Source organism: Lithobates pipiens, unplaced genomic scaffold, assembly GCF_037356315.1.
Source record: "Lithobates pipiens isolate NorthernLeopardFrog02 unplaced genomic scaffold, aLitPip1_a1.2 Scaffold_22, whole genome shotgun sequence".
NCBI classification, from domain to species: Eukaryota; Metazoa; Chordata; class Amphibia; order Anura; family Ranidae; genus Lithobates; species Lithobates pipiens.
This window is the reverse complement of record NW_027507784.1, coordinates 100,766,718-100,794,447: the sequence shown is the minus strand read 5'-3', so window position 1 is coordinate 100,794,447 and position 27,730 is coordinate 100,766,718. Positions and strand designations below refer to the sequence as shown.

Genomic DNA, 27,730 nt, shown 5'->3' with positions numbered 1-27,730 from the left:
ATTTGGCCATAGCTGGAAGGGGGGCAACATGTGGATGGCCAGGTATGTACCCCATGGACATCCACATGTGCAAATGACAGCCCAATCTGTGCCAATCAGTGCCCACAAATGGACACTGACTGGCACTATCATGTAACAAATTACATCAGTGGCCAGCAATGCCACCCATCAGTGTCATCAGTGCCACCCATCAGTGCCACCCATAAGTACCCATCAGTGCCACCCATAAGTACCCATCATTGCTGCCTATGAGTGCCCATCAGTGCCGTATACCAGTGCCACCTATCAGTGTCCATCAGTGCCACCTATCAGGGCCCATCAGTACCGCCTATCAGGGCCCATCAGTACCGCCTATCAGGGCCCATCATGTGCCCTTCAGTGCCACCTCAGTGGTGCCCCCTCATTGGTACCCATCAGTGCCACCTTATCAGTGCACGTCAGTGCAGCCATATCAGTGCCCACCATTGAAGAAAACATACTTATTTACAAAAAATTTTAACAGAAAAAGAAAAACTCGTTGGTCTTTTTTTATTTATTGTGCAAAAAATAAAAATCGCAGAGGTGATTAAATATGACCAAAAGAAAGGTCTATTTGTGGGAACAAAATGATAAAAAATTTTGTTTGGGTACAGTGCTGTATGACCGTGCAATTGTCATTCAAATTGAGACAGTGCTGAAAGCTGAAAATTGGCTTGGGCAAGAAGGTGTCTAAGTGCCTGGTATTGAAGTGGTTAAGCTTATGCTCTCAACCCTGATACCAAGCCTCAGGAATCCGTGTTTGGTTTTCTTATTGACCATGAAGCAAGGTGAGAAGCTTGTATTAAGTTACTCCTACAGGGCACCATATAAAGTCAAATTGTCACCTCCCCTTTTTGTAGGAACAGCCCCGGTTTCCATCATGCCCCTAATCCATAGTGTACTGAGGGTCCTATTTCCAGAAATAACAGCTGTCTTATTACATGTTGACCCACCATTTTCAAGCAAACATTAATTTCACATATAGTACAAAAAAAAAAAATGAAAAGAAATACTCCTTATACTTCCCAGCACAACTGAAAACATTCTTAAAGTGGTTCTGCACTCAAAATACAACATTTGCCCATTCTGTTGCCTATAGTTAATATATCTCATAATGCCACCTGTTTTTTTTTTTTGATTCACCTACCTTTTGTAATCTTCAGTACTTTATTTCAAACCCCTGCGGCGATGGGCGGTCTCTTGCGGGGATCAGCGTAATTTCCTGTTGGAGATCACAGGAGACAGTGCGGCTAATGCACCCGACATCTCGCGAGATTTCGGGTGCTACAGCCGACATCTCGCGAGATTTCGGGTGCTACAGCCAACATCTCGCGTGATTTTGGTAATTACAGCCGAGATCTCGCGAGATCTCGGCTGTAATTACCAAAATCACGCGAGATGTTGGCTGTAGCACCCGAAATCTCGCGAGATGTCGGCTGTAGCACCCGAAATCTCGCGAGATGTCGGGTGCATTAGCCGCACTGTCTCCTGTGATCTCCAACAGGAAATTACGCTGATCCCCGCAAGAGACCGCCCATCGCCGCAAGAGACCGCCCATCGCCGCAGGGGTTTGAAATAAAGTACTGAAGATTACAAAAGGTAGGTGAATCAAAAAAAAAAAACAGGTGGCATTATGAGATATATTAACTATAGGCAACAGAATGGGCAAATGTTGTATTTTGAGTGCAGAACCACTTTAAGGCAGTTTATTCAAACAAAGACATTTCTGATGTACAAATGGCACATAAATCATTGTGTTTTCTTGACAACGAAGTTGAACTTATCTAGTGTTCTCTTTCTCAAAGCAACTGTGATGGATTGTAATAAATGATAATTTATAACATTGCATGTTCAGGTACAGTGAAAAGCATAGTAATTGTAATTTACAGTAACTGTCATGGCACATTATTAGCAATGACATTAAAATGATTTATTTTATTTTCCCTGGAGTACGGTTTTAAACATAAAATAATACAATAAATAAATAAATAATCTGGGGTAGCCTTAGTACTCAAAGGGTTAGACAAACTCTTCAAGGTAGTCCTCACATGGGTGAAATATTGTCATTTTACAGAGCTAGTCAGCTAAATTAAATCATGGAAAGTCGCACCTTGGCCAGTTTCTTGTATACATTTTTTAATCTTGCCAAAATATTTATCCATTAACAGTTAATGCCCTTACATAGAATGCCCTTCCATTGAGCCCTTTACCCACAAGAAGTTTTAGTGTCACCAATTTTGTTTGCAAATACAAATTCCAGTTTGTTCTCTGAGATCTGAAGACTGACAATCTTAACCACTAAGCCCTTGTACACACGGTCGGACATTCCGACAACAAAATCCATCGAATTTTGTCCGACGGATTTTGTCCGAAACTTGTGTTGCATACACACGGTCGGACAAAGTTGTCGGAAAATCTGATCGTTCAGAACGTGGTGACGTTATTTCGTTACGATGGGACTACGTTCAGGCTAGTAGCCAATAGCTTTGGTCTAGGAATTTGATCTGAGCATGTGTGGCACTTTGTCTGATCGGAATTCTCTACAAACAATAGGACAAAGTCCCATCGGACCATGCTGTCAGAAAATTTTATAGCCCAGCTCTAAACCTTTGTCGGTCGGATATTCCGACGGACACAGTCTGATGGAGCCCACACATGGTCGGATTATCTGACAACACGATCCGATCGGACATTTTTCGTCGGAATGTCTGACTGTGTGTACAAGGGCTTAAAGGGGTTGTAAACCCTCAAGGTTTTTCACCTTCTGTAATGTTGCAGCCCACCTGAGCCCCCATTTTACTTACCTGTACCCCCTCTATCTCGTCCTGGGGATGAGCACACCAGCAAAAGCCGGTGTCTTGGGTTCTGATTGGATGGACTGATAGCAGCGCAGCCATTGGCTTCAGCTGCTGTCAATCCAATCCAATGACATGGGCGCCAGGAGCGGGGCTGAGTCCGGCATTCATGTCTATGGACGCAAATGCTGGACTCGGGAGTGCGCCCACAAGTTAACCCCCTTGGGATATCACTTCTCCTAGGGGGTTATTTGATGTGGGGAGGAACTGTGAAAGACGTAGAGGGACCCCAGAAGAGGATGTTTGGGGCCACTCTGTGCAAAACAAGCTGCACAGTGGAGGCAAGTATGACATGTTTCTTATTTTAAACAAATAAAAAATGAACCTTTAATATCACTTTAAGGTCCGGCCTATAATAGTTTTACTGCTACAGGGTGGCACCTGTGCACCGGAGCACACACATTATATTATATTATATTATATTATATATATATATATATATATATATATATATATATATATATATATATACACACACACACACACACACACACACACACACACACACACACGTGATCCGACTCTTCTGGTTAGGGGACGTGCATGCGCACCACCGGCGGCTCGCTAAAGCTAAACGGCAGGTGCACGGTACCCAATGTCCTCCGGCACCTGCTGATAGTTAGGTAGAGAGACAGAACTGCAAGAAAAGCAGTTTGTCGTTTTGGCAGGAGGGACAGAATGAAACTTGTGTCCCTGCAAAGCAAGGAAAATATTCCATCTTTTCCCCTAATAAAAGCACCTCACACAGTGTAGTAAACCACTGGTTAGGCTAACCCCTTCCCAGCCAGTATCAATACTATAGTGTATATTTTTTTTTAACACTGATCATTGTATTAATGTCACTGGTCACCAAAAAGTGTCAAAAGTGTGTTAATGTCAGAATGTCCGCTGCTATATCTGCTATAAGTCCTGCTAAATGTCACTGATCGCCGTCATTTCTAGTAAAAAAATGAAATAATATAGTTATATAGTTAATAGATGCTATAACTTGCACAAAATCTAGATCTGTCGCCGTTAGAGAGATTACCCTCACTTCCTATCCTGTTGATAATGTTTCTACCAGACGGGATATCTCCAAGTGCAACACAGACAGAGATAAAAAGGATTTTCATAAGTAGAGTAGGGGAAAGCTAGAACCCCTGTCCCCTTATTAGTCTCACTTCTAATTCTGATCAAAATCTGATAGAGCCGAAGGCTTAAACTCTAGCATTTATGAGCTCTTACAGAACATTTCCCACAAATCACAATTTATATACAGTGCCTTGCGAAAGTATTCACCCCCTTGAACTTTTCAACCTTTTGCCACATTTCAGGCTTCAAACATAAAGATGTAAAATTTTTATTTTTTGTGAAGAATCACCAACAAGTGGGACACAATTGTGAAGTGGAACGAAATCTATTGGATTTTTGAAACTTTTAACTAATAAAAAAATGAAAAGTGGGGCGTGCAAAATTATTCGGCCCCCTTGCGTTAATACTTTGTAGAGCCACCTTTTGCTGCGATTACAGCTGCAAGTCGCTTGGGGTATGTCTCTATCAGTTTTGCACATCGAGAGACTGAAATTCTTGCCCATTCTTCCTTGCAAAACAGCTCGAGCTCAGTGAGGTTGGATGGAGAGCGTTTGTGAACAGCATGATGAGCTGTGTTGCTTTTACGCCAAACATATCGTTTTGCATTGTGGGCAAAAAGTTCGATTTTGGTTTCATCTGACCAGAGCACCTTCTTCCACATGTTTGGTGTGTCTCCCAGGTGGCTTGTGGCAAACTTTAGACGAGACTTTTTATGGATATCTTTGGGAAATGGCTTTCTTCTTGCCACTCTTCCATAAAGGTCAGATTTGTGCAGTGTACGACTGATTGTTGTCCTATGGACAGACTCTCCCACCTCAGCTGTAGTTCTCTGCAGTTCATCCAGAGTGATCATGGGCCTCTTGGCTGCATCTCTGATCAGTCTTCTCCTTGTATGAGCTGAAAGTTTAGAGGGACGGCCAGGTCTTGGTAGATTTGCAGTGGTCTGATACTTCCATTTCAAAATGATCGCTTGCACAGTGCTCCTTGTAATGTTTAAAGCTTGGGAAATCTTTTTGTATCCAAATCCGGCTTTAAACTTCTCCACAACAGTATTACGGACCTGCCTGGTGTGTTCCTTGGCCTTCATGATGCTCTCTGCGCTTTCAGTTTTTTATTTGCTAAAAAAGTTTAAATTATCCAATAGATTTCGTTCCACTTCACAATTGTGTCCCACTTGTTGGTGATTCTTCACAAAATTTTTTAATTTTATATCTTTATGTTTGAAGCCTGAAATGTGGCAAAAGGTTGAAAAGTTCAAGGGGGCCGAATACTTTCGCAAGGCACTGTACAGTTGCGCTTATAAGTTTACATACCCTGGCAGAATTTATGATTTATTGGTCATTTTTCAAAGAATGAATGATAACACAAAAACTTTTCTTTCACTCTTGGTTAGTGTTTGGCTAAAGCCATTATCAGTCAACTTTGTTTACTCTTTTTAAATTATATTCACAACAGAAATGACCCAAATGACCCTCATCAAAAGTTTACATATCCCAGTTCCTAATACTGTGTATTGCCCCCTTTAACAGCAATGACAACTTGAAGTCTTTTGTGGTATTTGTGGATGAGGCTCTTTATCTTCTCAGGTGGTAAATCTGCCCATTCCTTTTGGCAAAAAGCCTCCAGTTCCTGTAAATTCTTGGCCTGTCTTGCATGAACTGCATGTTTGAGATCTCTGTGTTTCACAGTAGGAATGATGTACCTCCTCTCCAAATGAAGCATTTATGGTTGTGGCCAAAAAGCTCAATTTGGTCTCATCACTCCAAATGACTTTGTGCCAGAAGGTTTGAGGCTTGTCTCTGTGCTGTTTGGCGTATTGTAAACTGGATATTTTGTGGCAATTGCACGGTAATGGTTTTCTTCTGGCAACTCGACCATGCAGCCCATCTTTCTTAAAGTGCCTCCTTATTGTGCATTTTGATAAAGCCACACCACATGTTTTCAGAGAGTCCTGTATTTCACCTGAAGTTGTTTGGGGGTTATTCTTTGCATCCCGAACAATTTTCCTGGCAGTTGTGGCTGACATTTTAGTTGGTCTACCTGACCGTGGTTTGGTTTCAACAGAACCCTGAATTTTCCACTTCTTGATTAGAGTTTGAACACTGCTGATTGGCATTCTCAATTCCTTGGATGTCTTTTTATATCCCTTTCCTGTTTTATACAGTTCAACTACCTTTTCCCGCAGATTCTTTGACGTGCAGCACTGGATGAAAGATGGAAGGATCTGTCAGGAGTCCAGAAACTCATTTACCTTTTATATACACACACTAATTACAAGCAAACAGATCACAGGTGCGGATGATTACCTCTAATAGCCATTCAAACCCCTTTGTGTCAACTTATGTGCATGTTATCAGGCCAACATCACCAGGGTATGTAAACTTTTGATCAGGGTCATCTGGCTAGTTTCTGTTGAGATTATGATTTAAAAAGAGTAAACACAGTTTATTGATAATAAATGGCTTCAGCCAAACAATAACCACGAGTGAAAGAAAAGTTTTTGTTATCATTCATATTCTTTGAAAAATGGCAAAGAAATAATAAATTCTGCCAGGGTATGTAAACTTATGAGCACAACTGTATATGGGTGCCTGTGGGTCCGACCCTCAGTTAAAAAACCTGGAATGAGCTCTATAAAATCACTAGCATGATTTTGCATAGCACCGGCCTTAAAGAAACCTTTGAAAAATTATTTCTGGTATACATTCAGAAATATAATAAATGCCTGGTCTCAACATTTTACTGCTCTACTAGGCGAATCTATGAGACACAAATGTATGTAAGCCCTCCTCTTATAAAACAACCCACTCAGTTTACAATACAAATAAAAGGCAAAACATTTGTGTATAGAAATAAAAAAAATCACCCCCCCCCCCCCCATTTTTATAAGTGATCACATTCCCTCTGTTCTAAGCTGCATAAGAGCTAGGGAATGAAGGACAGCAGCACACTGATCTTCCCAGTGAATGGTTGTGAAAGGGGGGAGTTAGTACAAGTCTGATCATTGGAGGAGAGCAGGCTGAGTTCCCAGCACAGCTAGAGAACTGACCATGGTGTGTTCTCCTGTTTAGTGTGGTCAGTTTATAATAGAAATGCAGAAGGACTGGCAGGAACACCCTGCATTTCACACAAAGGAAGCAATACAAAGAGAACAGGAACATTCTCATACAAGTACATGGTACAGCAGGCACATTTCAGGAATATGAAATGTTGGGTTTATATATTTTTTAAAGCAACTCTAAAAACGCATTTCTTTCCACTAACTGCAGCTAGTCAGATCATTGCCAATGTCTCAAGCCGGACTTCCTGATTAGATTGTCACAGAACAAGCTTGATGATAAAATGCTAAATGAAATGACTAAAGCTGAAAGCAAAGTACACAAGGTACATTTAAGAGAGACATATTACCTCTGAAAGGATATGGGTTTACACCCCTGATTAGCTCCTAGTCCTGTTCCTTTCTTGGATTGGTACTGTACAGAAAATTGGAAAAGGCTGATATCAAGTCAGAATCATGTACCTAAGGGGTTAGTTCACCTTTAACAAAAATACTGCCTATGTAGGTATGGGGCACCCCTGGATAAAGACAAACAAAAAATCAAATGCTGAGCTCAGAGCTGCTCCATCCGGAGAGAGAAAGTGCATGTGAGGGGGATTTGAATCAGAGAAAGTGCTCGCTCCTGTGACAGTGGATTCAACAGTGAGAGCTAGGAGTCTATTATTGATATTCTATCAAAGGGGTAGAATGGGATGATGTGATCTCTGGGAGTTTTTCCGTTAGGATTCAGGAGGTACATAAACGGCCTACACCTGTAGCAATCTCATCATTCAACTTTAGACAAAGCTGCACAGTTTGTTTTTATCTTTGGGTGCCCCTAACTGCAAAGGCAGTTTTTGGGAAAAAGTCAAGTATACCTTTAAACTTGTTAAATTTAAAAAGTACATTTGATTAATTATTAACACATAGCGGCATTCAGTTGCATTGTTTATATCTTCCTGGAATTCTGCGTACCTCCTTTTTGGACAAATTCCAACATTTACCACCAATCTGATGAAGTCTTGTTGAAAAAGAAATCACATCCTGGTTTTGGGTGCCCCTGCGTTTCAGCCAGGTTTGAATGACCCACAATTTGCATGAGTCCTAAGACAGACCCTCTCCAGACTCCTTCATTTCTCGGTTGATTGCAGGCTTATGTCCAGCCGGGATACGGAGTCACAGTTCCAAATGGAACTAGACTTTCTGCGTCTGGCTCAGGAGAAGGCCTGGATCGCAGTCTCCGCTCTAATTCATCCCATCCCTGACTCTGTGCAGGTCAGTCAAGTTTCTCCTCCCCAAACTCGCTCATCCATGTCTTTATGGACATTTATTTGTGTATGGGTCTAAAGCATTTGGTGGGGTGGGGGGGGGGGGGGGGGGGGGGTTATGGTGTGGGGTTGTTTTTCAGGGGTTGAGCTTGGTCTTATTTCCAATGAAAGGAACTCTTAAGGCGTTAGCATACCAAGAAATTTGGGACAATTTCATGCTCCCAACTTTGTGGGAACAGTTTGGGGGATGGCCCCTTCCTGTTCCAACATGACTGCAATCCAGGGCACAAAGCAAGGTCCATAAAGACATGGATGAGCAAGTTTGGAGTGAAGGAACTTGACTGGCTTGTACAGAGTCCTGACCTCACCTTTGGGATGAATTTGAGCAGAGACTGCGAGCCAGGCCTTCTCATCTAACATCAGTGCCTGACCTCACAAATGCGCTTCTGGAAGAATGATCAAACATTCCCATAAAGACACACTCCTAAACCTTGTGGACAGCCTTCCCAAAAAGAGTTGAAGCTGTTACAGCTGCAAATGGTGGGCCAACTCAATATTGAACACTACAGACCAAGACTTGGATGCCATTTAACTTCATGTGCGTGTAAAGGCAGGTGTCCCAATACTTTTGAAAATATAGTGTATCTGAGATCACTACCGGAAGACCATCAACGGTTTCGTCAACCTACCCCATTCAAATAGATTTGCTTAGACTGGAATCAGCTCTCTCATTCTCACTCCCACTTCTATTCACTACTGAGGGATCAGGCAGACAACCTTATTACAAAATAGGGAAAGTGACCTTGGAATTACTTTCTCCCTGTCTCAGAAAGACAGAATCATCCTTTTTGCCCATAAAGTCTCATTGGTAAGCAGGTACCAGGAAGGAGGCTAACAAGCTTCTCACACGGTGGTACATAACTCTGGCTAAATTGCACAGTACCTATCCTCAGGTCCTGGATACTTACTGGCGCTGTGGGGAATCCGTGGGGACCCTTTTACATATTTTTTGGGAATGCCCAAAATTAAACAGTTTCTGGGATGAAGTAGAATCTACAATTAAGACCCCCGACGGGTGTTTCCCTTGATAAGAATCCAGCAGCGTATCTGTTAAATGATACTCTTCTATCTAACAAGAAGTGTAAGAAATTACTACTCAGGCATTTACTCACAGCGGCTAAGGCCTGTATTCCGGCATTGTGGACATGTACAAGCCCCCCTACAGTAGCTCATTGATGGGCACGAATTGCAGAAATCCAGGTTATGGAAAACCTCATCAAGATCTTGAAGGAACAGGAGGACAAGTATTGGAAGATCTGGACTCCCTACTTCTTTTATAGGGATCAGACCCCACTTGCCTCCCAAACTTAACAGTTCTTCAGGGCGAGTCCTTTTGGGTGTACTCTTTGAGAGTGAGTGCACTTCATCATTTAGTTCACCTCTTCCCCCCCCCCCCATGGCATTCCCCTCCCCCACCTTGTTTACCCCTCAGATTCTAATTCCTTCAATTCTTCTACACGTTCCCACTTTCTCTTTGTGACTTTAACGAGAACTTTGCACCTCTGGTCTACAGTGCTGACTTTCTGGTCACTTTTAAAATATACAAAAATTTCTTGGAATTTGACCATTTGATCAATACTCGTGTTTTGTACTGTTGATATGGTTTGGTATACTTATTAGCCCTTGTACACACGGTTGGAAAATCCGATGGAAAATGTCCGATCGGACCTTGTTGTCAGATAATCCGACAGTGTGTGGGCTCCATCGGACTTTTTCAGTCTGAATGTCCGACCAACAAAGTTTGAGAGCTGGATATAAAATTTTCAGACAACATGATCCGATATGTAGAGAATTACGATCGGACAAAGTGCCACGCATGCTCAGATCAAATTACGAGACCAAAGCTATTGGCTACTAGCCTGAGCATAGTCCCGTCGTAATGTACAAACGTCATCACGTTCCGAACGATCGGATTTTCCGACAACTTTGTCCGACCGTGTGTATGCAACACCAGTTTCGGCTAAAATTCGTCAGAAAAAAATCCGTCGGATTTTGTTGTCGGAATGTCCGACTGTGTGTACAAGGGCTTAGTGTGTTTTTGTCAGCTGACCTAGTGACTGTTGTGCTGTTCTGGATTGCTGTGCCGAATTCCTTGACAATTAAAGAAAAAAAAATTAAAATAAAATCACCCCAAAATATTACGTATAGCGCTTTGTCTTTCGGAATATATTTTTTCTTAGGAGTACAACTGGATGGCCACTGAGGGTCTCAGATGGGAATGCTATTACTCTTGCTATTACTCTTGCTTTTTGGTTCTGTCAAAGTTATGGGAAACAGTTGCAACAGTCTACTTATAAATGTATGGCATTAGTTCCATAAGTTCATTAAGTTCAATAAAAATAAGTCTCCTGGGTATATTCCCTCCACAGACAATACTTCAAAATCTGAGACAGCAGCTATAGGAATTTTTTTTGTGTGATAGTTAGATTTTATATGGTTGTAAATCTAAAAAAAAAAAAAAAAAAAAAAAAAAAACAGAGGAGGGGGAAAAGAATTTCTCTTAGACAAACAAAAAAGTCCCTTTGGATAATATATTTAAAAGTATATTCAATGACACCAACCTTCAACTTAAAACGAATAGGGGCAGAAAATGAAATGCGTAATTCTAAATAAGCCTTAAATTAAGCTCACGGAAATAAAAAAAAAACTGCAGTTGCCCTCCTCATTGCAGTCATAATGAAATAAAACAGGCTACAGAAGCAGACATGTTTTTTACCTTTTCTCTGCCCGTCTGCTTCCAAGTAACCAAAAGGTGTTTAGTAACGCATCCCCCTTCCTGTTGACATGGCGAATGTGGCTGTGGCTCCCATAGGAACATGACTGTGCCATGAGTTCTATAGCATTGCAATTGACTAAAAATTAAAGTTGCTTCTGTTATATTTTATGTCCAAATAAATTATAATTCCTTTCACAGTCGTTACTCATGTTACTAATAATACTGTATATTTTGATTTGAATAATGTATAAATGAAGTGTAGTGATCCATTGCAAGCAATCATGCTGTTATAACTGCTTATAATTGTTGAAAACTGATTGGCTGTTAAGGATTATAGAACTATGCACTGCTGTTTGGACTGATGAACTAAATAAACGAAACCAACAAATTATGCACTATGAACTTGTTATAACAGTGGACATACTTATAGTACTACTTACATAACCAACATAAAACTACTTTGACCATCTCCAGCAGGTTATTACTATTTTTCCACCCCCCCCCCCCTTTAGATTGTTAGCTTCATAAGCAGGTCCCTCCTAATCTTCATATACTGAAATGTACGGTCTCCCTTTATATTGTAAAGCGCTACACATACTGTTGGCGTTATATATAAACCCTGTATTATAATAATAATAATAATACCATAAACCTATCTAAAAATTCTGATTATGTGAATTCAGTCAAGTCCCCACCCTATCACGTAGTCTATGATAAGCAGTAAGAACAGATATGCAATGTTATCCTATGGCATCCAACACGTGCTAACAACTTTTTTTTTTGTCTCCCACAAAAAGTGATAGTTTAAAAAAAAATTCAATTGACTCTTTGAAGGAAACCCCAAGGCGTTATGTTTCAGGTTCGAAAATTATTATTATTAAAGTGGATTTTTTTTTTCTTCAGAATACAGCACAGAGATCACTCAGTTATGCCATCAGAATATTCATTAGACTTGACTGTAATAAAAAAAAAAAAAAGACCAATTACCATTTAAGCACTCTAGACAATGACACAAAACAAATGGCACCCATCTGTTGAAATTTAAATGAGAACCAGTTTGGATCCATTTGTTTTTACTGCTAGATTATTCCTTTTCTCCCATTAATATTTACATTATGCGACTGAAATCTCTGTAGTCTCTCGTCAGAAATCCAAGGCTGCTTGCCATTATATGCACGAAAATTTTTTATGATGTTTTATTTATTATTTTTCTTTTAACAGCTTTGATTAATTCAGCAAATATGCAAAATCTTTTCCCCTGTACAGGAATATTACAGGGCACAAAAAAAAGGCTAGGCTTTAGCTGCCACTGTTCACCTGGGTGTTGGTGTAGTGTGTGGGTCCCTTTTTTTTGTCAAGTCGTACACACACACACACACACACACACACACACACAAGTCGTACACACACACACACATACAAAAAGGGAACAAAGGTCAGCACCCAGCCGCCACCTGAATGTGGGATTTTTCTTTTTATTCCTCTTGATGTATAGCAGGCTCTGTGTTATTAGTCTTAATGATAGAAAATTGTAGTGTTGATACAAATTTTTTTTTCAAAGTAGTAGGCGGGAGTTCCATTTGTTAGTAAGTTTTTTCTGCGACTAAAAGCCACGGACAGTACATTTATGTAGCGGTAAAAGGCCTACGAGCTCTTTCCATAGCAGAGCTAATTATTCCTACTGTGACCTTACTGATCCGCACTGTTCCGAGAACATCTCATCTGCGCGCCCGTTCCTCTGTGTAGATGGTGTCAGGGAATATGAAAAACCCTATAATGAAACCATTTTCATGAAGGAGAAAGGCTACAGGAGTTGCACTTGCTACAAAGAGGCTCAATTATATGAGTAATTGTGATAATTTTCTACATTCATATCCTTCAATGGGGGGAGAAGAAAAAAGGAGAAAAAAAAGGAGCCACAAGAGAAAATTACTTTAACAAGAAAGTGCAGAGTAAAAAAAAGGAGGAATAGACAAAAAAAAAAAATGTACAAAAAAAAAAGAAAAATAAAAAGTAAAAAAATAGACATGGAAGGAGGAATATAGAGAAAGAGGGAACAACAGATATGCTGAAAAGCTCATGTGCAGCTGGGTTGCACAATTAGATTGAATTTTTTTTTTCCTGCAGTTGATGAATGTGACTACCGCAAATGTGCCTGTGTAGTTAGCTATCATTTGTTGTTCCGTGACAGGAAAAGGATAATTACCTCTCAGAAAGAATCAAAGGCTGACATGCCCTTTAGACACAGCTATGAATGCAGAGCTCCATACAATGCCTGAATAAGAATTTCGTACTCGCTGGCCCTTTCCACATAAGAATACATTTTGTTAAAAAGCAAGAACACCACCAGCAAATTTGTTTGAACCCTAGGTGTTCGGAAATACGAGGGGGGAACCTATCGACTCATCCCTTTTTGCAAAAATAAAACTGCATTTTGAATTCCATTCCATTATATTCATGGATAGTAAGATAGTGAGATATGCATTAAATTTCTCTTCCCAGCAGGGGTCTGATTCAACATTTCCTATAAAAGAAGAAAAAGACACTATCCTTTTTTTTCTCTCAGATGATAGTTAGCCTATAATTTAAAACTGTCAAAAACACAATTTTGTGCAAAGTCTACAATAAAAGCTTCAGAGATATAACCCAAAGACGTTTTTGCTAAAGTTAGATTCAGAATCAGTTACAACATTTCTATAGCAATAAATACATATAAATGATACATCAACTTTTTTTTTTTGCCTCATTGTATACATTTTCTATTTTCTCCAAGAATCCTTTAGAGGTCCGTGTAGCAGAAAGTGTTTAGATTAGGTTTCTGACATCAGAAAAAAATAAGGAATGGTCTTATGTTGAAAATGTTAATAACCTTTTATAAATAAGCTCTAAGAATATGCATACCCTTTTTCTTAGGAATGTATTAAATATACGTATGCACAAATAATTTTCTGCATTTGCATGTATTGGATCTGTTATCCAGAATTGAGTCTTGTTCTAAATGTACACCAACCTTCTAGCTATCTCTATAGCTATATGAATGTGTATATAAATATATATACACACACACACGTATGTATATATATATATATATATATATATATATATATATATATATATTATATACATACACACACACACACACATACACACACACACACACGTTGACCATACACAGACCAAAAAGTCTGTATTTTGTAACTGGTCTTGGAACACTAAAGCTACCAGTGATCCTTTCACATTAGAACAACAGGCCTTCTCATTTGTTGAGCACATAACCAAATTTTGCCTTTACTTGGCCTTTTTTTTTTTATAATGAAGCAAAAAATCGCAGTGAGCCATAGGAGATAGTAAGAATCCATCTGTATTTTCCTTGAAAAATGTATGCTAGATGCTATGAGATACTATACTATATATGCATTACTAATTAAACTATTAAATCTTTAGGCTCCTAGGTATTCCATCAGTATTGGGCATGAGAAAAAAAAATGACCTCATTGCTATGTAAATTAAGCACATAAATACGGTCATCGATATTCTTAACCCATCGGACAGATCCAATAGAACATATACAAAACACACACAATTATTTGTTTTGTTAACACATATACACGTTGCACAGCAGATATAACAGAAAATCAGTGTGTATGTGCATATTTTTCTATTAACTGTATAGTAACAGTTGCAGGCTTGTAGGCCAGTTGCCAATCCCTCCCAACAGCTCATACCATCCAAAGTTGTCTGCAGGCAGATCTAATATTTAAGTGGCAGTTGTTATATTCACATTTTGCTCTTTTTATGTAGTTATCTTAACTGACCCAAAGGCAATTCATTTTTATAAAAAACCTTTCTTACCTAAGGCACAATACAACTTGGTCTTCACACCCCGTATCAGTGAAATGGTAGTGTTGAATCGTAAAACATATCATCAGCTTCTACCTGACTCAGAAAAGCCCCTGTCACATCTGCTAGCCTTCCCCTGTGCTTGTCACTACACACTAAGTTCACCTGATTGTGTTTCCAATAACAGAGAAGGGAGCTCCTGGCTTGCAGGCTGCAATTGCTTCGTCCCTACATTTCTGGGCAGTTTCCACTAACTTCTTCCCATCTTCATCCACGTTCCCAACAAGAAAAGTTTCCGACGTGTCCCCATGGTATCCGCCACTATACACCTAATAAGAAAAAAATGCATTCAAAGGTTACAGAACGTTTATAATAATCATCACCATATCTCCATTGTTTCTGAGATTGTAAAGCGGGACATCTCTTTTTTGCTTTGTGATACAAGATAAGGCACACAGGACAGCAATACTCCATGCAAGTTTTAGTAAATCTGCATAGAATCATAAGGTCCAATTTAGCAAAAATGTTCTGCAAATAAAACACTAAGACAGTGGTGCTTTTTAAAAAGAAAATCTAGTTATGTTATATAGTATCTAGTAATCAAATTCCATCATGATTCTAAAAATCAGATATTTGTTTGCCAAGGGCAATAATATTATGTTACATTTAGGCTAGGCTCACATTTATGTGTTGCAGGAACGTACCTCCACACATCTAGACAAAACACATGGGTTTGTATGTACCATATCGTATGGTAATAAAGTGCCATGTGTTTTGGTGTGAAATTATTTTTCAAAAAAGGTCATGCACTTGTTTAGTACATTTTCTGTGCCTAGGGCAGGCAACTATAATAAATGGGCATCCCTAAATGCAATGGCTGAAACAAGTGCATGCTACATTTCACCTGCATGGGTGTAAACAGGGCCCCACACAAGTGATTATAAAAAGGAAACATATCAGTTCACATCTACCAAAGTTAAAGTATATGTCAACCCTCACCTTGTAAAACAACCCATTCAGTTTAGATTAGAAATAAAAGGTAAAAGTTTGTGTATACAGTATATATAAAAAGCATTTGGACCCTTTTAAGCGGGAAGACCAATTAAGCCTATCTGTCAGATCTATTCCCCATCCATCTGGCGGATCGGACAGCAGTCAGACATAAACGGACAGGTAGTCTGTTTACATTCAACCACCCATAGAGAAGAGCAGACTGTGTCTGCTCTGAATAAGCCAACACGGACCAGCAATCCGCCTGCTCAACAGGGAACTGCAGAAACATTCCCCACTGAGCGGGCAGAGCGGGGAGCCCACCCTGTGTGTAAGGGCCGTATGAAAAACTTTTGTTTAACATATTCAATAAAAGTAAACAGTGGTGGCCCATCAATAGGGAGTGCATGAGCGCCTACCCTCAAAGCTAGTCATGAAAAAGTGTCCTTTAAGTGTGTATAGGTGCCAGACACACTGCTGTCTATGAGAAGGTTGCCATGTTGCAATCCGCTGAAAAACTTAATTGGGCAGTCTTTAGGGAGTGTTCAGGGCACAAGCAATGCGCCTACAAACACCCCCCACTCTTGAGCGATTGCTTCTGAGGCTCCTGTGATCTTTTGTGATTGGCGCAGTCCTGAGGAGTGTGGGTGGTGCTTTTTGCTCAACCGCAGTGTCACTTCTGGCTTCCCATCACTCACTCTTGTGTTGTGGACTGTAATGGATGCAGAGCAAGGCATGAGCGGCGTCTCTCTGAGTCTTGGCCGGACCCAGATTGGACCTCCTCCAGTAAGCCAAGCAGTGACAGACGTCCCTTTGCTCCGCACACACGTCCTGAATCCCAGCCATCTTCCTCCATCATGCCTGACTGCAGAAATACATCATCTGTCCTGTTACTGTAAATATAGCTGTATACAGGACAGATGATGTATATCTGCAGTCAGTGATAATGGAGGAAGGTCTCTATATACAGGAAGAAAGATGTGTGTATATAGCTACAGTTGTGCTCATAAGTTTACATACCCTGGCAGAATTTATGATTTCTTGGCCATTTTTCAGAGAATATGAATGATAACACAAACAAAAACTTTTATTTCACTCATGATTAGTGTTTGGCTGAAGCCATTTATTATCAATCAACTGTGTTTACTCTTTTTAAATCATAATGACAACAGAAACTACCTAAATGACCCTGACCAAAAGTTTACATACCCCAGTTCTTAATACTGTGTGAACCTCAATGACAGCTTGAAGTCTTTGGTGGTGTTTGTGGATAAGGCTCTTCATCTTCTCAGATGGTAAAGCTGCCCATTCCTCTTGGTAAAAAGCCTCCAGTTCCTGCAAATTGTTGGGCTGTCTTGCATGAACTGCATGTTTGAGATCTCCCCAGAGTTGCTCAATGATATTGAGGTTAGAAGACTGAGATGGCCACTCCAGAACCTTCACTTTATTCTGCTGTAGCCAATGACAGGTCGACTTGGCCTTGTGTTTTGGATCATTGTCATGTTGGAATGTCCAAGTACGTCCTACACGCAGCTTCCTGGCTGGTGAATGCAAATGTTCCTCCAGGATTTTTTGATAACATACTGCATTCATCTTGCCATCAATTTGACCAAATTTCCTGTGCCTTTGTAGCTCACACATCCCCAAAACATTTGCGATCCATCTCTGTGTTTCACAGTAGGAATGGTGTACCTTTCATCATAGGCCTTGTTGACTCCTCTCCAAATGAAGAATTTATGGCCAAAAAATGTTTGGTCTCATCACTCCAAACTTAGTTTATGCCAGAAGGTGTGAGGCTTGTCTCTGTGCTGTTTGGCGTATTGTAAGTGGGATACTTTGTGGCATTTGCGTAGTATTGTCTTTCTTCTGGCGACTCAACCATGCAGCCCATCTTTCTTCAAGTACCTCCTTATTGGGCATCTTGAAACAACCACACCACATGTCTTCAGAGAGTCCTGTATTTCACCTTAAGTTATTTGTGGGTTTTTCTTTGCATCCTGAACAATTTTCCTGGCATCCTTTGACAATTCTTTTGCTTTCCCCATGACTCAGAATCCAGAAACCTCAGTGCAGCACTGGATGAAAGATGCAAGGGTCTGTCAGAAGTCCAGAAACTCATTGACCTTTTATACACACACTAATTACAAGCAAACTGATTACAGGTGAGGATGGTTACCTTTAATAGCCATTCAAACCCCTTTGTGTCAACTTTTTATCAGACCAAAATCACCAGGGTATGTAAACTATTGATCAGGGTCATTTGGGTAGTTTGTGTTTTCATTATGATTTAAAAAGAGTAAAACACAGTTGATTGATATTGATTGATTGATTGATTGATTGATATTCTCTGGAAAATGGCCAAGAAATCATAAATTCTGCTAGAATTCTGCCAGGGTATGTAAACTTAAGAGCACAACTGTATGCATCCTGTATAATAATAATAATAATAATAATTTGGAATGGAAAACTGATATATGACAATGTTGTTCCAGGAAGATAATGCTGCATTTCCCAATATTTTATCAGAGGGATTCATGATTCCTCTTGGCCAAACACACCAACTGTACTGGCATTTTTTTTCTTATTAGCAGTTTAATAACCTACATGTCATGGCGATCTTTAACTATTAAAGAAGAAATTATTGATGATTAAAGCACACTGTGACATTCAGGTTAATAAACTGCCAATATAAAGGTAAAGCAAGCACTTAGAGGTGCCTCAACATATCTTTTTTCTTTTTTTTTTATTCCTTATTTATAATTATGAAGTCATACAGCAGAAGGATGTGATTAACAGTCGAATAGATAAAATCCAAAGCAATGACATCACCTCAGAATCAGATATACACAAAGAAATTCTATCTGAAATTATTAGGGGCTAAAGAGTTGAACTACGAAGAGCATCTAGGGTGTATCTACACCGCATGAGACCCCCTAGGGACCATGATGATGCATATATGAGCAAATGTAAAAAAAAAAAAAAATACAGGAAAACACACATAAAAACAATGGGTCAAAATAGGGAGAGGAGAATAAAAAAAAGGAGGAGGGAGGAGAGTGGAAGGTAAATAGAAATAGGTAAAGACACGGGGGGATGGGAGGGACCAGGGAATAAAACTGCACGTGAAGGCTCCTGACAGCACCCCCTAAAGCAAGTAAATCATCCAAGTCAATGATATAGTCTTCAGGTATCCAGCATTAGGGAGCGCTCAGTTTATTAGGTAAATACAATCCAACAGACCATATTTTGCGGGCTTGTTCCTCCCTATATTTAGTTGCAGCAACCATTTCTTATGAACAGACCTTTACATACAGTATCTTGTCTGAGGTCCTCAATTAGCAAATATTAATCTCTGTTCCTTAACCCAAGCTTTGATGTGCCTCCTTGTAACTCATTATCATTGAGGTTGCCCATCATAGTTATGAACCAATATAAATTTTACAGAGGGGGCTACCAAAGCATTCTATCAGGCAGATCTCATCAAATCTTGACACCTGAAATTGATCGGAAACTTCACTTAGGCTCCTCTAGGTGACACACATTTTCTCTACTGTGTTAAGACCAATACAGTTAAATCACCTTCCTTCCCTTAGCCTGCCCCTCTCTCTATCATCTGAATTATACTGTACACGAATAACAAGATACTGATACCAAGTAATATACAGGTGCTTACACTAGTTTAATCTAAAAATACATGTAATGATTGTTTATTCAACACATAACTGCATCTGTATTTTTTTTTATCCTTCTGCTTGAAGCTCAGCATTGTCAAGAGGGATCCCATAAGTAGCAAGATATGCAAAATATGTTTGCCAATTTCCCCGTATATCTAGTGCAAAATAGAAATGTTTAAACATCACTACATACACCAGCTAAAGCAGTAAAATGCAAGGTCTGCTTATAACCAGGTTCCCATCCTGTAACATTCACTGTCTAATAGTGCTTTAAAATGTATCTATAAATAAAAAGGTAGGCTGATACTAACCCTACCCTGTCTTCTGTCCATGGCACTTCCTGGTCAAAATAGGGCAGCCCAAATTTGGTAAGTAGATTTACTTGCAATGAAATAGAGAGATTTGGCCTGCTCAGAAATCTTCCAGAAAGGTTGTGACCCCCCCCCCCCCCCCAACGATGTTGAGGATGGGGGTAAGGTAGGCACGAAATCTCTTTTTTTTTTTAAATGTCAATTAATGGTATGCGTCAAAATAACACAACATGATACAAATAGGCCATGAAGGACAATCACCAGCAACACAAATTTAGAAAACCATAGCAGAAGCGTGTACAGAAGATTGCACTGCAATAAAAATTTGTCACTAGCATCATAAAGGTATACCTCCCAATCAAAACTACCATTGAGATGAAACGTTAGAAGTCGTTAAATCCCATATGCATACACCTTAAAATAGCAGCTGTTTAAAAAAGGTTCAGGATTACAAAATGTAGAACGTGTACACATGATCTGCAAGCGGTCATACCCATGGAATCAATGCACACCAGAAAGCTTTTTAAAATATTGTTTTGAAAATGTTGAGAGTAACACCCCAGGGTGTCTGAGGGGAGAGAGAAGATGTGAAAAGAGAGGACAGAGGAAAAGAAAAAAAAATTAGGGAGTGGTAGAGGAAGAAGCGGAATGATAGTACAAATGGAAGGGGTGGAGGTCCATGGTAGGGTGATGGATCCTCAAAACAAAATCAAAATGTTAGCAGGTTAGGATAACGATAAGTATTTATCTGAATAGAAAAACAAGTCCCAGTGAAGCAATCGCCTGTTGTGCTCCTCTATTTGGTTTCTAAGAGCGGCAGTCAAATGCTCCATGAATTGGATGTCCTTCACCCTAATGAACCATTGAGAGATGGTAGGTGGAGCCTGCTTTTTTTCCATATACTGGGGATGCAGGCCCTGGCAGCATTTAGTAAATGCTTTAGTAGTGGTTTATTGTATCTCTCAGGTTAAGTTAAGAAGCACTGCAGCGGGGTTGTCAAAAAGGGAGACATTCGTTAGTTTATGAACAATTTGCAGGACTCGTCGCTAAAAAGGCTGAATATTGAGACAGTCCCAAAACATATGAAGTATTGTACCAACCTGGGTTCTGCATCGCCAACAAGCGATGTGTCTGGGAAACAAGAACGCTAGAACAGAGGAACTCCAGTACCACGGTGACAATGATTTTATATGTAGTCTCTTGGTATTTGCTACACAAGGAAGATTTGTGGGCAAAGAAAAGTATACGGTTCTTCTGATTGTCAGTAAATGTGGTATTCGGGTCCATTTTCCATATGGATAGGTATGGAGGATTCTGCTGGAAAGATAAGTTAACCATGATAAGGTATGAGGAAGAGAGTGATTTATGAATGGGATCTTCACCGAGGGGTGAGGCACCTAGTAAAGCATGCATGATCCGGAGAATGTAGAAAGCAAGATAGTTGCAAAAGTCTCTACCTGCCCATTGCGGAAATGGTGAGGGATCCAAAGAGATCCGAAGATTGGGCCCAGCCGGAGGGGCGGGAAAGCTTTGTTGCCCTGACGATTTGAAAGATCCTGTCCATGTAGCCCGTGGCTAAATCTGGATGGCCTATAATGGGTGTCATCGAGGAAGGAAAACCAGTTATGTCTGCAAATTTAAAATACCTTTTAAAGTTCTAATAATGTCAGTTCTATTAAGGGATGGAGTTGTGAAAGACGAGAGAGGTGGGTGCCTGCCCAGACAAGGCCAGCCATGGGAAATGATACCCGTTCCTTTTCCAGAGAGACCCAAAGTCTATGGGAGGAATGCCTGCACCAATCAATCACTCTAGTCACGTTTACCTCAGCACAGTATAGGGCAGGATCTGGGAGGTCTCCTCCGCCAGTTAGTTTGGGTCTTTGAAGAAAGGTCCTCTGGAGGCGAGACAGTTTCCTCTACCAGATCGTCTGAAAAAATGTTTGTGGTATTTTAATGGGGAAAGCCTGCAAGGGATATAGGAGTCGTGGCATGATGTTCATTTTAAGGACATTGCACCTACTGAATCAGGAGATGGCTAAAGATTTCCATTTCTCCAGGTCTGATGTTAAGATAGATAGTAAAGGATGAAAGTTTAACTTAAAAATGTGTTGGCGATCGGATGGGATTTTAGTGCCCAGGTATTGAATGGCTTGTGGGGCCCAACGAAAGGGGAAATTACAAGAAAGATTAATGAAGACCTGTGCGGCAAGGGTGACATTAAGTGCATCTGATTTTTGCTGGTTAACTTTGAAGTTCGACAAGTTTCCATAGGTACAGAGTTCGCAAAGTGTCAGGGCTGCGCTCAGCCCTTCCTTCTCTGAGCTAGCCACTCAGCTGTCGACTAATTACCAGGTCCTATTTCTCCACAGGTACTGAGCTGTTGATGATATCCTGCTCGTCAGTCCTGCCTACTTAAGCCGTCCAGCCCAAGGATCCAGGATCTCTGCCTTCATAGAGACGCTTGCCTGCATTCCTGTTAAAAGACTTGCTTGGCTGACATCCCTTCTGGCTCCAGATCCCGCTTGCTGTTTTACTACACTCATCTCCAGCTCCCTGACGTTTGGCTTGTCTGACTATCCATTTTGGTTCCTGAACTCTGGCTATGTTTTGACTACGTTTGTTCTATTTTTATTATTAAATAAGTATGATTTAACTGTACTTCTGTCTTGGTCTGATTTCATAGTTTCTGACAATAGGTGAAGGCCATGAATTCAGAAGATACAGTCAATCCACTTGTTGGTAATAATTTTTCCAGATTGGATGAGCAAGATCCCCGCATGGATCAGTTTGCCAATAGCGTTACAAACACTCCTAAGTCGCACGGCTCAGCTGGAATCTCCCACTGTGGCTGCTCTGGTACAACCTGAGTTGGAGGCCGTCCCCGCTGTTACGCCAGTCTCTGTGCAGGCACCCACCTCGAGTATTACCTCTATAAGGAGGTATGTCTGGTTCCGCTCCGCTTCCCATCGATTTGGGGTTGACCCAGGTCAATGCAAAGGGTTTCTCAACCAGGTTAAGATATACTTTGAGATGCTGCCTCCGGCGTTTCCCACGGACAGAAGCAAAGTAGGTTTCATGATATCTTTGCTTTCTGAGAGAACCTTGGCCTGGGCAATCCCTCTATGGGAGATGCAAAAACCTGTTGTCTTGAGTTACCCTGAGTTTGTGGTATTTGACATTCCCGCACGCTCTGCTTCTGCTGCCAAGTGCCTCATGTCCATCAGAGTACAAGAACTGTTGCCGACTATGCCACTGAATTCCGTATTCTGGCAACAGAGGTTGCTTGGAACAATGAGGGGCCTTTGTGGCTGCTTTTTCTCATGGTCTCTTGGATTCCATCAAGGATGAGATAGCAGCCCAAGATATACCCACTGAGCTGGAGAGGTTGATCACATTTGCCATCCTCATTGACTCCAGACTCAGAAAAAGACTCTCTGTACTGCTGTGTTTCAGACTTACCATTCTTCCAAGGCTGCTGGCCACCCTGGGAAGAATCAACTCGTTTGGCCCATTTCCCAACAATTCTGGTGGCCTAGTCCAGTGGTCATCAATCATGTGCTCAGGGCCCACTAACAGGCCAGATTTGCAAGATAACTGAAATACATCACAGGTGATATCATGTGCTGTTCAGTGATTGCAGTATTCTAGTCTGCATCTCCCCAAGGTGATACATAAAGCCTGGCCTGTTAGTGGGCCCTGAGTAGTCCATTATGCTTTACCTTAGCAGGGAATCAAAGACGAAGTAAACCCATCAGGGTTTACTTCCTCTTTAAGCCGTCCAGCTCAGAGGATCTCTGCCTTCGCCTTAGTCAACCTCACAGAGACTGCATTCCTGTTAAAAGGCTTGCTTGACATCCCTTCTGGCTCCAGATCCTGCTTGCTCTTTTACTACGCTCATCTCCGGCTCCCTGACGTTTGGCTTGTCTAACTATCCGTTCTGGTTCCTGAACTCTGGCTATGTTTTGACTACATTTGTTCTATATATTTTTATTATTAAGCGAGTACGATTTAACTGTACTTCTGTCTCGGTCTGATTTCTTGGTTTCTGACAGTAAGACAGGTAATGAATTAATTGGGTAAGAAATATAAAAAAGCAGGTCGTCAGTGAGTGTTGCTTTCTCATGATGATATTTGTTCATTTCCAGACCTTTCTTTTGCGTTATTCCGGATATGCTGTAATAAGGGTTTCAATGACGAAACAAAAAGCAGCAGAGACAGGGAACAACCCTGTCTTGTGCCATTTCCAATGGCAAAAGGTTTGGAATCAAAGCCATTCACTCTGACCATAGCAGTGTTTTTGTTTTTTCATTGGTAATTTCTTAACATATTATAACCAGGGACTTTTACAAGGAGCGAAGGCCTGTATATAATAAGCAGACCTTGCATTGTGCTGCTTTAAATGCCTGTTTTAACATGTTTACCAGGTCTAGGACCTGACAGACAGACTGGTCCAAATATTTCTACATTTATTTTTTATATACCATTACCAGTATTTATATAGCGCCTACAATTTACGCAACGCCGTGTCAGTCCCAGTCCTCAAATTGCTTCCAACTCCCTCACATGCCTGATTGTTATAGGTACAGTAAAGGTACCCCCTATAAAGAGAAAGCAATGTTTAATGGAAAGGGAAGTTTTCCTGAAACTTTACTGGTGCGCTGTTATGTGGTCAAGCTGGCTGTAAATTGTGCTTTCAACAGTGGGCAGTTTATTTTCGGTTGGTTAATACATGTCTGAATTACACGCCTAATTTAAAGGTTTATGAAGAATGATGCACACTCTTGGACCTTTCTGCATTTTGAAACATCTTATAATCCTGCATGCAACTGCTGTTTCCATTGATAATGAAATCCTTTGTACACCTACAAACAGCAGATTTACAAAGGAATTAAACATCAACAATATTTGTAAGAAAAATATATATGCAAAATAATTATTCTAAGCTGGGAGAGTGATGTAAAGATGAGGAACATATGCAGTTGTGAGAAGCCTGTGAACTCTCATGAATTTTCTGGATTTCTCCATTATTGCCCCTACAATGTGATCTACACCACAATAGTATAGGCAATTTGTACATTATCCTATCATTATGGAACACACATAGGTTGATTACCAAAACTAGAGAGTACACAATTTGGTGCAGCTGTGCATGGTAACCAATCAGCTTCTAACTTCAGCTTGTTCAATTAGGCTTTGACAAAGACAAAAACAAAAACAAAGCTGATTGGTTTTTATGTAGAGCTGCACCAGATTTTTCACTTTTACTTTATTAAATCAACCACATGGTTTAACCTCCCTGGCGGTATTCCCGAGTGTGGCTCGGAGTTAACCGCCGATTCCCGACCAGCGCACGCCGATGTACGTCGGCAGAATGGCACGGGCAGGCATATTGGCGCACAGGTACGTCCAATATTTAATGCCGCCCTGCCATCACGAGTGCACCGGCGGTGGCGCGCTAGCGTGCCGGTCGGGACACCCGTAAGTCCGGTTGTGGGTCCCGTGGACTCGATCGCCGCGCGCATACCCGCGATTGTCTCACGGGGCGGCTGAAAGGAGAAATGCCGTTGTAAACAGCATTTCCCCATTCTGACTAGCAACTAGTGACGCTGATCTCTGCTCCATGTGATTGGAGCAGAGATCAGTGTTCACTAAATGAAAGCCCAGCCCCCCACAGTTAGTAACACACCCCTAGTAACACTTAACCCCTACACTGCCACCCACTGGTTAACCCCTTCACTGCCAGTGTCATTTACACAGGAATCACTGTATTTTTATAGCAGTGATTGCTGTATAAATGACAATGGTCCCAAAAATGTGTCAAAAATGTCAGATGTGTCCGCCATAATGTCGCAGTCACAATAAAAATCGCTAATCGCCGCCATTACTAGTAAAAAAAAATTATTAATAAAAATGCCATAAAACTATCCCTATTTTGTAAACGCTATAACTTTTGCGCACACCAATCAATAATCGCTTATTGCGATTTTTTTTATCAAAAATATGTAGAAGAATACCTATCGGCCTAAACTGAGGGAAAAACATTTTTTTTATATATTTTTGAGGGATATTTATTATAACAAAAAGTTAAAAATTATGTGTTTTTTGTCAAAATTGTCACTCTATTTTTGTTTATAGCGCAAAAAATAAAAACTGCAGAGGTGATCAAATACCACCAAAAGAAAGCTCTATTTGTGGGAAAAAAAGGACATCAATTTTGTTTGGGAGCCACGTCGCACGACCGCGCAATTGTCAGTTAAAGCGACGCAGTGCTGAATCGCAAAAAAGTGGTCTGGTCTTTGACCAGCAAAATGGTCCAGTCTGTAAGTGGTTACATTTCAGCATCATTAGCGGTAACCCCGAGCCACATTCGGGATTTAATTGCAGAATCCTGGTACAGCGTACTTACCTTGTCACCAGGATCCTGCGACTTGTCCCACCCCCGTGTCCTCCACCCCATGCTCTGTGTTCCTGCCTCCATTCCCTGCAAGCGTTGCAACGCATGGGGGCGGAGCCCGGCAGCAAATTCAAAAAGTACAAAAAACATAGCACATACAGTAATGTAATCTTACAGATTACAGTGTACTGTATCAAATCATTTCACCTCCCTTTTGTCCCTAGTGCTTTGCCAGTGCCCTGCATGCAGTTTTATATTATATATACTGTTCTTCCTGCCTGGAAACTTGAGAATGTCCATGGCAATCAAAAAGTGTCCCTTTATGTTAAAATTGGTTTTAGACCAGCTAGAAAACAGCAACAATAATTTAGAACACTTGAGCGATAATGATTCGTGGGGAAATTTATTTTATTATTATTTTTTTTTAGAATTATTTATAGTTATTTATTATATTATAATTTCATGTTTCAAACTTTATTATACCTGGGATGTCTACTAGACTCTTGTTTGGACAGATTTAAGTGTGTTATTCCTAAGGCCGCGTACACACGGGCGGACTGTCTGACGGACTTGGTCCGCTGAAACGTGTTTCAGCGGACAATCCGCTCGTGTGTGGGCTTCAGCGGACTTTTTCAGCGGACAGTCTGGCGGACTAAGTCTTTCGGAATTTCCGTAATATTGTCCGTCCAAACTTGGTTTCAGCGGACAGTCCGCTCGTGAGTAGGCAAGTTGGACGGACTAAGTATGGCGCATGCTCAGAAAGGATTTACACGGCCGAAGGTTGCATTGCAGTGTATTGGACGTCGTATTTCTAGTCCCGTCATACGTGCTGTACACGTCATCGCGCAAGCTTTCAGCGGACTGTCTGTTCGTCGTGTGTGGTCAAGTCCGTTCATTCAAAAGTAGGACGGACTGTCTGTCGGATTGTCTGACAGAATTAGTTGGACAGACAGTCCGCCCGTGTGTACGCGGCCTAAGAATTACAGGCCTACAATATAAAATGCAAAATTTCTATGCAAAACAATGTACTGCTTTAAGATTCAAAAATCTGACATAATCTTAGCGCCAGGAGGGAGGATTATCCATCTTGAAGATGAGAAAAATGAAGTCACAAATTAAAATCAAATAAACAAATCAAACCGAATATATTTTTTTAAACCAAACTTACTTAGAACAACACCACAAAGAGAAAAAACATTTAATAACAAAAAAACTACTTCTACAAGAGCTACAAGGGGGGATTCTAAAGTCCTAGGCCCCCAGCAGTTCACTGTAAAACAGTTTACTATTGGAAGTGGGCATCCAATAAAGATTATAATAAGAACATATCTCACAATCCTTAGACTGGTAACAAAGGACCAGGTATGGGCCTGAAGTTATCTCTTAGCCCTTGTACACACGATCGGACATTCTGACAACAAAATCAATCGGATTTTGTCCGAAACTGGTGTTGCATACACACGGTCGGACAAAGTTATCGGAAAATCCGATCGTTC

At 40.7% G+C, this 27,730-nt stretch overlaps 1 protein-coding gene across 2 annotated transcripts in view; it reads right to left on the bottom strand.

Annotated features, from left to right (window-relative positions):
• Positions 1 to 27,730, bottom strand: part of METAP1D (methionyl aminopeptidase type 1D, mitochondrial) — a 333,044-nt gene that overhangs the window by 72,152 nt on the left and 233,162 nt on the right. For both annotated transcript variants that reach the window (XM_077448002.1, XM_077448003.1), the window contains exon 6: positions 15,031 to 15,194. In XM_077448002.1, the coding sequence (XP_077304128.1) occupies positions 15,031 to 15,194 (164 nt within the window). The remainder of the gene's footprint in view (positions 1 to 15,030; positions 15,195 to 27,730) is intronic.